Source organism: Silene latifolia, chromosome 2 (assembly GCF_048544455.1).
Source record: "Silene latifolia isolate original U9 population chromosome 2, ASM4854445v1, whole genome shotgun sequence".
NCBI classification, from domain to species: Eukaryota; Viridiplantae; Streptophyta; class Magnoliopsida; order Caryophyllales; family Caryophyllaceae; genus Silene; species Silene latifolia.
In genome coordinates this window covers 176,541,300-176,554,388 of record NC_133527.1, presented here as the reverse complement: position 1 = coordinate 176,554,388, position 13,089 = coordinate 176,541,300, and the positions used below count along the sequence as shown (strand labels likewise).

The following is a 13,089-nucleotide window of genomic DNA, read 5'->3' as shown; positions in this document are numbered from 1 at the left end:
CCTAAGCAGGGTACTGGTTGCTCTTGGGGGATTAAAAGTATTACATATGGTCTGGAGCTGATCATGGAGAATATTGGTTGGAAACCGGGCTTGGAATCTGAGCTCAATGTGTGGAATGCGAAGTGGGTAAATGGGAAATCACCTGAACCACAGGATCGTTTACTGGATTCTGCTTTTCTCTTTCTGGAGAGCCTTCAAGTTCGCGATTTATGGAATAGCGATTTTACTTGGAATGCCCCGTTGGTACGTACACTTTTTAAGGCACAGGATGCGGAGCGGATTATTGCATCTACGTTATGTGTGTCGAGGAAGCAGGATGAAGTTTTTTGGCCTCTTACGAGCGATGGTGTTTACTCGGTGAAAAGTGGGTACGGTCTTGCCTTCATGGAGTTTTTTGAAAAAAAGGGGACGTTAAAAGATAAATCTAGGATCACGATGACAGGGAGGGGCTTCTGTAAATCCCGATTATGGAACTTACCTGGGCCGAAATTATGGAAAATTTTGATCTGGAAGATCATTACAAACACTCTTCCAGTGGGTTTTGAGTTTCAGAAGCGATCGATTGATGGAAGCCATACTTGTCAAATGTGTCTTGGGGATCAACCTTATTGTGAGACGATTGAACACATCTTTAGGGATTGTGCTTTGTCTGCTAGGGTTTGGGCGGGGACGGTCTTAGGTATTCGGGTTGAAGGGGTGACTATGGTACCGCTTTGTGATTGGATTGTAAATTGGATCCGGTTTTTGGAGAAGATGGAGGGTGGGGAAAGGAGAGTTCTTGTCTTCTTGGCGACGCTATGGGGTCTTTGGACTGCCCGCAACAATGTGGTATTCAAGGGGGGGAGGGTTATGCCGCGTATCCTTCTGGAGTCCGTCGATAATAATGTGGAAATGTATATACAAGCTATGATGAAGGAGACGGAACGCAGTGATAAGGTGAAAGGTCAGGGGATGCTTTCAATGGATGGCACCGAGATGAGGTCTATCAAGGATGGGTTTCCTGTGTATGTGGTTGGGCGGAGGGATCCGTGTAGACAAATCCGGGTCAAGGTTGACGCAGGGTGGTCTAAAAACTTGGAAGCCGGGATTGGGTGGGTGGCTTTCGATGAAGCGGGGGTCAGATTTGCTCACGGGAGCAGGAAGATTACAGCAGAGTCAGCTTTGCACGCGGAGGCTCTCGGTATCTTTGAGGTTATCCAGTGGGCTGTCGGGAAAGGTTTCCTTCATCTAGAGGTGGTGTCTGATTGTTTACCACTAATATGTCAGCTTGCAGGTTTGGCAGGAGTGCACCATGTTGTCAGAGGTATTCTGCAGGATCTCATGGGGTTTTATGCTTATTTTCATTGTCTAAGTTTTTCGTATATTTCAAGGAACCTTAATGTTGTAGCACATGGCCTGGCTTCTCGGGCCATGAGATTGTAATCCCTTTCTCTACTGTTGCCAAAAAAAAAAAAAAAAAAAAAAAAAAAAAAAAAAAAACTCCCAAGGGCAAGTCTAAATATAAGAAGGTTTAGTTGGCATGGATATTAGGCAATTTAGATTCTCTCCATTTCTTCTCCTCTCCATTTCCTTCCATTTTTTTTTAATGGTCCGGATTAGATTTTAAAACGATCAAACGGTGCAAGTACGAGTGGTTAGCCGCGTAGTACGAGTAAAGTGTGTAAGAGCTGGCTTGGGTCTGCCTCGCCGGCTATTCCCAGGTTGTCTGCTGTTGTTACAGGTGTGGGCCCTTTCAGGTGGGTGCAGACTATGAACCTAAAGTACCTAAACCATCCTATTTTTGTCAAAAAAAAATATCTTGTTTCAGATGAACTATTTCCGTCTTACCAAAAAGATTGGATTTTATGATCATTTTATGGTCAAATGTAACCACAATAGTCCAACTACTATTACAGCTTATGGTAACTTATTTTCCAAAAGTAGTACATTTGACTCTAAAATAATCCGTCAGATTATTTCAGATCAAATAGCCCGTTTGAAGAAAGACCAACTGTATTTTTGTTACACCTCGCATCAACTAACAATTTAGTGTTGCCCAATACCCAATTAATATCTCGGTGTTGATTAAGAGCATACCTAACATTAGGTCAATTGATTATCAAGTCAGGTAATTAAATTATACTCCCTCCGTCCCGGTCATTTGTTGTCCTTTGGTTTGGCACAAAGACCAAGGAAAGGGGAAGGGGTCAATTACTAAATGACACGTGGAATAAATTGAATGTGAATGATCAAATTCATTCTTAAAATAGAAATAACAACAAATGATTAAGACACCCAAAAATGAAAAAGGACAACAAATGACTGAAATATAGGGAGTATTTAGAGAAAAGGTAGTGGAAATGGAGGAGAAACGGCTAGCACTAAGGAGAGGAACAAGACTTGCTACGAAGAGCCAAAAGGATTGTGCCACAGAATTCGCAATTGCATTAGTTCATTCCCTTGCTTTTCCAAACAACCGAGTCCCAGGCGTTCATAACCGTGGCAATATAACCACTTAGGTATGACTTACGAATATCAACCACCCGCACGCTAAAAATTTGCCACACACACATTACTCTATACAAGACATGATACATTTGACGAACCAAGTCATTTACCAGAAATCAGCCCAAGTTTTACAGGGGTTGTGACACGCCAACATTATTGTCTTTAGACATCAGCATCGAAAACGTATCAGATGTACACAACTATACAGCCATGTTTGGGACACCAAGATGAATAAATATGAGAGAAACGCCCAGGGTCTAAAAACTATGTTCTCTTCCCATTATATCGAGTCAAACCAGTAAAACATCAGTGTTCGGCAATATCAAAACTGACCACTCTCTTATATCAACCGATCGCAATTTACTGACATTCAAAATGATGCCTGGTCGATGAATCAACCATTAGCTTCGTTTATTCTAAAATTTTCGGCCGATACTCATTCGAAAGGATAAAAGGGGCGAAGGGGGACCAGGCCTAAAATTGTGGTTGTGTGCTAAAATTAAGTGTCGGAAGTTTCAAGTAAGGCTCATCGAGGTCGCATACGACTGAAGGAGCACCAGAGCTTGCTCAGCAATGGCTCGATTCCGGACCCTCCTCAACCAGTCGCTTACAACTTCAGTGGCTTTGCTGCCTTTAACACCATCCTCGAGAACATCAGCCGCTTCCACAAGTTTCCCTGCCGCTAAGAGTCCCTCAACCTTGTTTATGACGGACTCGATACCGTCACCGGATTGATCGGCGTTTTTTACCTAAAAGTTTGATATCGGAAATTAAGTTGAGACTACAATCTATTTCCTGAATCCAACGACAAAAAGAACACTGATAGCAAAAAAAACCTCCTCTTATCTTTCCTTTTGAGACGGTTTTACATGTGAGGCAAACCCAAGTACTTGTGTTTTCCTCGGTCAATTATTATGGTTAATCGGATGGTTTCGGTGTTTCACATGTAAAACCGTCTCAATGTCTCATAGAAGTGTTTGCACTATGCTTTACTTTCAGTTGAAGGTACCTTCAAAAAGGAAGCTACACGAGCCAAGGAGTGTGTCAAGATACCGCCACCATCTGGTGATATTAAGCTGAAGTGCCGAAGTGACCCTTTTAGTGCATTGAACTGTGAAAATAATAGATAAAGAGGGAAGTATGATCAGGTGAACAATAGAATTGGAAAAAAATAAACCGAGAAACAGAGGCAAAGTACAGAAACTATTAGCAAGATACTGTACAATCAAACGGATGGACAAATTGTGTGTTGTTGGGTGACATTTCAGAGAGATTTATATACATGTACCCTAGTGTACAGAAGCTACATGATCAGTACAGCAAGGTCGACAAACAATCATATAAGCAAAGGAAAACAGGAATGATTTGAATTACAAATCCAAGCATCATTGAGCAATCAAATATCAAGACTCAAGAGTCAATTTATGGCAATTAAGAACGGTGAGCAATAGCATACTAAAATGTATTGTATTAATGCTCATAAATGCAAAATTTCCCGTTTGTATTTTTTACTAGAAAAGCCGTGATTTTAGGCTATCAATCAATCAATCAAACAGCAGCAGCAGGCAGCCGCAGCAACATGCTAGGGTTTGTTCCACTAAACCTAGCAAAACTAACCCCAAATGACCTGATTAGATAAGTCTGGCCCCAATACCCGAATAAGTCCTTGACATGAACCATGCTTTTTTGTACTCGAAATTGACCCGACCAAAAACCACCTGACCCGTGATTGACATGATTCAGATTCCAAAATGTCTGCTTTAAAATCACTCTTAATATTATCGACATTAAAATAAAAGGAACATTGTTAGACACTCCTTTATAAACAGGAATTTTGCTGAAAACTCATTTTTAGTCCAACTTCTATTATTAATTCACCTCTTTTAAGTTTTAACTATTGGCCCACTCGAAGTGACTTGGCCATATGTATCCCGTACATAAAATGGCCATATAGCAGCACATCTAAAACGGACCCAAAACTCAAAATGACGCAACCTGACCCTCGAAATATGTGGTACACCCAAAATGATCCGACTCAAACTGACATGACCTATTTGCCATGTTACCATCTGCACGGCAAATACTAACGTGAAAATAGGTATTTGCTCTATTTTATCATCGATAATTCGGTATAAATTTGAGACATGCAAGTGGGGAAGTGGTAGTTATAACGAGTAGGTTAGAGTGTAACAATGGTAGGGTCTTCTAGTCACATGGGTACAACATACAAAATGTGAAAGAAACATATTTTGAAACGCTTACCAAAATAGGAAACATAAGAAGTTAAGAACGCAAGCAATGGCTGAAAGTTCAGACGGGCCAAAACGGAACACTTAAACAAATGGGTGATGAAAGGGTGTACAAGTGTCCAAACATATAGCAGCACAGCACAACTCATGGCCTCATGGGAGATTCACATAGTAGGATAGTAAATTAGTAAAAGACTTGATGGTCAGTACGTCTAAAATAAACTTGCCTTCTGATTTAAGTTGAGAACACTATCTGTGCCATGAAGTCGAACATCTTCAGGGAGAGATGATACAGCCAACTGCAGTAAAGAGTCTTTGTCAACATCCTCTATATACACACCAAGAGCATTTAACTCTGCCTGCACTGGCAACCCATTTGACAGAGCATCTTCCAACGCAAGTGCACCCTGTAAACATCAAACCAAACATGTAAGGTCGCAAGGATCAATGGGACACGAGACCTCCGGGAACGGAAAAAGGAGTAAGTTAAAACTGATCCCTGCAATTTCAACAGAGCGAAGAAAAGCAGTATTTGGGTACGAAGCACTACCTGCACTCCAATTTTATTGTCTCCATTTGACTTTGGTGATCAATTAATCTCAACTTTGATCATTAATTTCTCAAACCAAAGAAGTAGAAGGTAAAATAAGCAATTCCCAATTTAAAAAAAAATTATATTTTTTTCATTTTTTCAAAAACTGCAACTACTATATATTGTGATAAAATATCGAAGTTGATAATGTTTGACAGCCAAAGTCAAAAGATGACTTTATGAATAATAAATGGAATGGAGTAGCAAGAAAGAATGGTTGGCACAATTACCAAAGCAAGCTTGTGAATGGAGTGAGTTTGACGCGCCTCTTCAGATCGTGCATAAAATGCCATGCACAGAGCATTTATCTGCAAAAAAAAATTGCGTTTATGCTTAGCAGCTTCACCAAAAGACCCCGTGACACAGAAATAAGTCACCACTCACCAAGACCGCATAATGTAGGGAGTTCAAAAACATTTTATGCTGTTGAGCTAAATATCAGCAACAGAATTGTTGTGCATGCAGTAAGAAATGCAATGACCATATCAGTTTTAGTATTGATAGGCTTTAGACAGAGTACTACCGCTCAGTGATTATATCAGTTAACTTGCTGACATTTGTTAACTCATTGCACACTATGCTTCTTTACAGCGAGTAGATCAATTTCAAATTTTTGCCTTCAGGCCCCAGTAATTACAAAATTGATACTCGGTTCCCAGTAATGAAAGAAATTCAATATAAGCTTCTTTAAGAGGATTAGACCATATAAACAATTTATCCTTTTCACAAGCACACAGAGGACCAACTTCAGATAATAGGTAAGTCCAAAAGTTAATGATGCAACTAGTCGAATACTAAATCAAAAGCATTTCGAAGGCATAAACTAATTTCATACATTCAGATTTGCTTCAGCCATCCTCTCAATCTGTGCTGCCTTTTCGCGTGCAATAGATGCAGCTAGTTCAGCTTTTGCAAAGTCCTCTAGTTCTTTCAGCTTTAACTCTACTTCTCTTTCCTGCAACAATAAATAACTAGCCTCAGGATATGAACTCAAATAAAAGCGGGAATAAAATGAGTTAGGTCAAGCAGAGATGAAATTTACCTTTTCTTCAAGTGCCGTCTTCAGCCTCTCCTCAGCCCTTTCTTGAAGAGATTTCAAAGCTGCAGCTGCTTTTGCTCTTTCTTTCTTTATCTCCTAAAGTCAAGAAAGTATCACGTATTATAACAGACTTCAAGAAACAAAAAAAATTCAACGCAAATTTCCAAATTGTATACCCAATATAACCGAAACTACGCAACTTTCAATCTAGCTACAGGAGCGAATTTAACAGCCTAAATAAAACATCCTGATCTCTACTTTAGTCTAAAGGGGAAAAGAAAACCATCTTGGTCGATGCAGAACCAAGGACCTAAGCTATTGACAGCTATTATCCAAGTATAATCCTACGGGTAACATACAAAAGTCTGTGACGTGTAACCACTTCCCTCACAACAACAAAACTGCCTCAAGGGCTCCCGTGAATAGTGGTGTAAAGAGGGTCGAATGTAGACGGTCCTACACTCCTACACACGTTTTAACAACACTAGAGGCAAATTCAGGATGGTCCATGGCGAAAATTACGTCGGGAATTGCATGAAATGACTAGTGCTTCATAATATAAAAAAAATCAAGTCATTTAGCCTTATTCTATAATAACAATAGTAAGCCAAAACCAAAGAATAGCAAGTCTTTACTTCTCAGTTCTCAGTAGGAAACAAGATTATATACTACAAGGTCAAAATTTGGATGACCGTTTAACAAGCTGATTCCTGCTGTTAGTAGACTCTGGCTAAGATGGTAATAAGGTTTGCTCACAATAAAACAATATGCATGTGACTTGCAACGACACCATCCTATAAATCAGAGTAATGGTGGAGTGTGAACGCCATAGTACTTCAACCATTTCCGTAATTCAGTTCGAGAAATGTTAACATATAACACAACAAAAAACAGAGCAAAAGTTCCAAATGTGATCTGGGTCCAGCAGCTGATCGATTGAAAGTAGACCTGTCAAAACTCGACCCGACCCGAAACCCGACCCGACCCGTTTTTCAGGGTTATAAACCCGGTTTTTTCGACCCGCGACCCGTTTGACCCGAACCCGAAATGACCCGTTATTTTAGGGTCGAGACCCGACCCGAACGGGTCGACCCGTTGGGTCAAGGGAAAATCATGAATTTTATTAAAAATATTATTATTTATATATTATATTTGAAAATATAGTTAAAAAATTATTTTTTTATTACTTAAAATTAAAAATTCAACTAAAAAGTCAATTTCATATAACTTTTATAATATTTAATAATAAAATAATTATTAAAAAAAATTTATTTTAATAATTATATCAATATAATTATTGTATATGATGAATATGACTAAAATAATAATTTTAAACATATTTTAATTTTTAAAAATATATTTTTTAAATTAAAAAAATCATTTAAAAAAGGCGTTAAAAATTATTTCTTGACCCGTATTCTGACCCTAACCCGACCCGTGACCCGTATGACCCGACCCGTATCTGACCCGACCCGTATTTGACCCGACCCGTATTCTGACCCGACCCGTATGACCCAACCTGGGACCCGACCCGCCCGACCCGTTTGACAGGTCTAATTGAAAGGAATACTATACATCCCAAATCAACAATGGAAGGACGTCTATTTGATAAAAGTTGATTGTCAAGGTCTGTAGGAGAATGCTGACCTTTAAGAATGCGAGAAGTAATCAGGACTGGTAAAATTGGACATGGGTAATAATTATGGTTTTGGCGTACAGACATGTAAGGAAATGTGTTTGAATATTGGTATGAAACAAGGGGAAAATATCAATGAGAAAGTATATAACTTGTTGCTACGTGATAGATTTCAGAACGAAAAAAAAGTGAGTGCATACATCATATACCTTAGTAGGTTAGAGGCAGACAACCATCTGCTAGTCTTAGGACAAATACATGGAAGCAAAAAAGTAATCCAATAGGACACAATCAGCGCAGCAGTAAGGAGAACAGATTGCATATACTACCAACCTTTTCTAACATGGCTGCTTCTTCAGCATACATAAGTTCCCTTGCCCTTGCATCCTTTAGCTCCTTCTCATACTTGTCCTATATTTTACATAAAAAGTTGGAAGAACAGTTAGGAAATCAATTGAACAAAACAATTATACCTTTCATCCATAACACAACCAAACATATTATCGCTTAAAAAATTGTATTAGATGTTCTAACATTCAAACATGGTCTAAGCAAAAAAAACCTTGATTAGTAGTACAATGATCCAATGGTAGGAGGTTGTTAGCTACAAGGTTTGGGGTGGGTAACTAGAAACTTTAAAGCAGAATGAATCACCCTACAAAGTACAACTTTCAATCCTCATACTATCACTTTGAGGATCTTACCCCTAAGTTCTGCCTATTCTTAAGAAATTTTTATCACAATTGTTTTAAGCGACAGATATCACCTTCATAGCCCTCTTTTCTTCCGCAAGGACCAGCGCATCCAGCTCAGCTTGCCTTTGTTCGGCAGCATGAATGGCTTGTAGGAAATCCACGATTAATTTTCCATCACCTTTATCTTCAAACGCACGATGTGAAATCTGGAATCACGAAATACAATAAAATTAATGAAACTTCCCAATTGAAGGTATAAATAGAGTGATAGAACTCCCCTTACATATTTACCTCTTCCTTCACAGAAGACTGTTTGATATCATGTTCGCTTGAAATTGAGTCTCTCTCATCAGCCTCGTTATTCAAAGAGTAAGTGCTCAAAAGGGAAGGAGATTGTCCTCGTTCATGACCTGACAAATCCTGCAGAAAGATGCTTTCAACTTCAAGCTCAAATGCCAAGAGCATCCCGTCTTTTTAAATAATGAATCATTTAATTGCAATAGAAAAGAGAGGAAGGGAGGGGGCTACTAAAAAAAGGATAAGGCGCAATGCCTAAATAATAATCCCTCTCATTCATTAGAAACATAGCATTTGGTTTTGGCACAAATATTAAGACAAGTCGGTCAATAAGTAGTATTCACCAAAACACCCTCCCCTTCTATTAACCCATCAACTCATTCCCACCTTATATCATTCACCCTCTGCGGCGAGTTCCTCATCTGCAGTGGCAACGGACCCACTTCCTCACCTCCGACCACCACCACAAATTCCACCATCTCCAGACCTAACCCGCCCACCCCTGACCGTTGCTTTCTTTCCTCTTCCCATGACCCCGTAACTCCATTGTCGACCTTCTCCATCTGCAGCGGCGACGGACCCACTCCCTCACCTCCGACCACCACCACAAAATTCCACCACCATCTCCAGACCTAACCTGCCCACCCCTGACCGTTGCTTCCTTTCCTCTTCCCATGACCATCACAGTAACTCCATTGTCGACGTTCTCCAGAAAGCCCCTCACCCCTAATACACCACTTTCGAGTGCCAAAAACCCCCATCCACTAAGGAAACCGTCTCCCCTACCCTCGGAAATTCTAAATTCTAAATCTAGAGATTTCGAGGGAGGGTGCGGTTTTTGACTGTCGAAAGTGGTGTTTAGGGGGAGGGGTGGGATTTTGTTCGGGTTGTTGAGGTGGCTTTGGGTGGTCGAGAAAGGCTATGCTTTGGGTGTGTGGAGGAGGTGGAGAGACCGGTGAGGAGAGTGGTGATTGGCGAGAAGGTGGTTGGTCCGAGGACTGTGAGAAGAATGATGGGGTTTGGTGGAGGGGTGGTGGCGGATCTGGAGGTGGTGAGGACGTGGTGGTCTGGTGGTGAGCAGCTGATTTGGGTGTGGTGTTGGTGCTTGGTGTATGGTGGCGCTATTTGTGTGCGGTGGACTGGGATGGGAAAAGATGATGGGGAAAAGTATGAATAAAGAGGAGGGGCAGTAATATGATGAGGGTATTTGGGTCATCAATGGTATGAATCCCGTGAATGAGCTGAAAAAGGAAAGTGGTGTGTATCAAGTGAATGCCAGGAATTGCCCCATTTCTACTTTTGGTCTATTGTTGAGATTGTTTTATTTCTATTTTGAGCATGTATTATTGCCAATTTCAATGTTTTGATGGTAAGATCCGCCATCCATCATCTCACACCCATATACATTTCTTTGTATTTGTGCAAAGCAGCTTTAGTAAATAGGCCATTTCAAAAAATTGGAGGGAGAATCACTTAACACTAGGGGATAGCTCTCACTAACTGGACCTATTCGGCAGTGGGCACCCAAAAATGTCTTCATTGCCAACCTAACTCCATCACCATCCTTGATCCTGGGCACTTAATGCTCTCATATTATAGTATTTACAAATCTCCAAAATGATCATTGGAAATCACATGGACCAGAAATGCAAGTCCAAAAAACATTTAATACACAACATTACCAGGATGCCTGAATGATGTCGCTTGAAGGGGTCAGAAAAATCCTTACCACAAGCGCTTTTTTTTAATAAACATCACAGAACACGTTGAAGTAGGAAACCCAAATTCCCTAGAAGGAATTAAGCAAGTTCGCAAAACATCGCTAATTGAACCCACATTTACTGTTCCTATTAAAATTTATTTGTCAACTAATATCAACTTTAACCTTTAATTCCACTACATATATGTATACGACATAAATTTCTCATATTTAATTTATTCAAACAAATACTAGTTCCATATTACCATCATCAAAAGGCTAATATTGAGAAACTAGCGGTCAAAATCAGCATTTTTTTACTTCCAACGTGATTGCGGTAATATAAATGGGATAGGGGGAGTTCAAAACATAAAACAAAAGATACAATTTTTAAAGCCCGTGAGAAGTATCAAGTATCAGTATTCAGTCAAATAACTGAACTGCAAATTAAAAGAAACGGAAAAGTACCTTGGGTTCAATTTGAGACTTGAGCTCCGATGGCTGATCTTTGTTTATGTTGCTTACTTGGAGCGCAGTAACATCATCAGTAGTTGTTGAAAGCTTTTCATTAGCATCAAACAACCCGTGGCCAGCTTGTTCTCCTGAACTGCTCCTGTCAGCACTCGCAGCAGTATCTTCAAAAGATTTTTCTAAACTTTCATCTCCATGTTTACTTGTTTCTCCCACATTAAAAGTTCCTAGCTCTTCTCTCTTTTCTTCTATATCATCAGAACTTGTAGGCAACTCATTCACCTTGACTTGTGACGCAATCGTAGGTTTCAGATTGCTAGAATCAACATGAGGGTCCACAGCGGACTGGCTTTCATTCAGATCCTTGGTTTCTTCAACATGAGAATCAACAAACTGTGAGTCTTCATTAGTATGCTCAGGTAAGGGCTCTTTGTGATTATGTGATTCCTGTAAGCTTCCATCTTGTTTTGGTAACTTGTCCAAGCTTGTGTTGCCAGATTTAATGGCATCCTGCTGCTTTTTGCCCAGTATATCATTCAGATAACCTCCAGAGTATGCTGCAGCAAAACAAGCACCAATTGCAGCACTTCCAACGAGAATTTTAGAAAAGTTACCACCGCTTCCAGATGGCTTGTTTGTTGGACCAGGACCAGGTGGAACCGACGAAAAATCTCTCCGGAAGCATAATGATGGAGATGTCTGCTAAAATTGAAGAATGATACTGACATCAACAAATGAGACTTACAGAACACTTCAACTGTGCTACACACACAGACAAACATGCTATTGAATGCTGACAACAAAAATTTCTTTTTGTAACGACAGCCAACAAAAAGATATAAACTAAATATCTTAAGTGTGGCTTGCCAATTTGCCACATATATACGATTACACGGCCTATTAACAGATCGTGATAATTCAAATCAACGAAATACTACAGAGCAGACATGAAATTTCCCTTTAAACAATATCATCCAAACAAGCAAAAGAAACTAAACTAAAACTCGAAAGAAGAAAATTGGGACATGCCAGAGTTGTTGGCTGCTTTGGGAGTCTCCTAATGCTCGATCTGCTGCGATGTGAAAGCGCCAAAATGGACCTGAAAAAATATCCTCTTTCACTTATATGGAATCAAATAGCTATCGCAACAATAATGGAGGGAAAGAGAACAGTAAGTATCAATGTACCTTCGAAACATCGAAAAATAGGACAATTTGCCACATAAAAAGCGCAACCCTGATCACAAAAGAACAACAAATCACTAATCACGGCAATCTTACAAGTAAAAATACATTTTGGTAACGAAAATTCTCCTCTTTTCTCTTCAGAATTAAAACTAAAACGGATTATTGCACAATCCCTCAACCTCAACCATAACTCTTAAATTACCTAATTCAAAATTAGGGCAAAAACTAGCAAATTAAGCTAAATGCTACTCGTCGAGGAATTAATGGGAATGCATAGAGATACAAATACACAGCAAAATTTCAACTTAGAAAAGAAAAGAGAAGAGAATGAGAAAAAAAGATTAAGGAAATACCAGTTTAGGGATGAAAGAATGTGATTCGTCGATGATCTAAGGCTTTGATTGTTGGAAATTTCTAGGGTTTATGTGATTTTCGTCGATTTTTGATAATGGAGAAAGGGGAAGAGGAGAGAATGCAGAAGCGTCTATCGAAGAATGATGTGTTTCGTGTGTAGCGTGAATGTTGTTACTCGGATATGGGAGCGAAATATCCTATCCGATAATAAGTATCGGATACGTGATTTTGAAATATCCGTTTTTGAAATAATGCTCAAAAATAAAAGAATTATTATTTTGGGTCGATTTTGAAAATATTTATCGAAATGGTGTCCACGTAGGTTCGGTTTTGACGAGCCTGTATGGGGTTTAAACACGCCATACGTATTGGCGTGTTTAGTT

The 13,089-nt window shown here is 39.6% G+C and overlaps 1 protein-coding gene across 1 annotated transcript; it reads right to left on the bottom strand.

Moving 5' to 3' along the window:
* Positions 1-2,740: 2,740 nt before the first annotated feature.
* On the bottom strand, positions 2,741-12,889 carry LOC141643449 (MICOS complex subunit MIC60, mitochondrial). The gene is made up of 13 exons (XM_074452619.1): positions 12,706-12,889; positions 12,353-12,401; positions 12,195-12,264; positions 11,163-11,864; positions 8,990-9,118; positions 8,770-8,904; positions 8,337-8,414; positions 6,371-6,463; positions 6,164-6,283; positions 5,559-5,636; positions 4,964-5,143; positions 3,497-3,598; positions 2,741-3,236 (listed from the first exon to the last, which is right to left on the bottom strand). Exons 2-13 carry the CDS (start codon positions 12,361-12,363, stop codon positions 3,003-3,005), a joined length of 1,932 nt encoding a protein of 643 aa, XP_074308720.1. The 5' UTR covers positions 12,364-12,401; positions 12,706-12,889; the 3' UTR covers positions 2,741-3,002.
* Between the last annotated feature and the right edge of the window lie 200 nt (positions 12,890-13,089).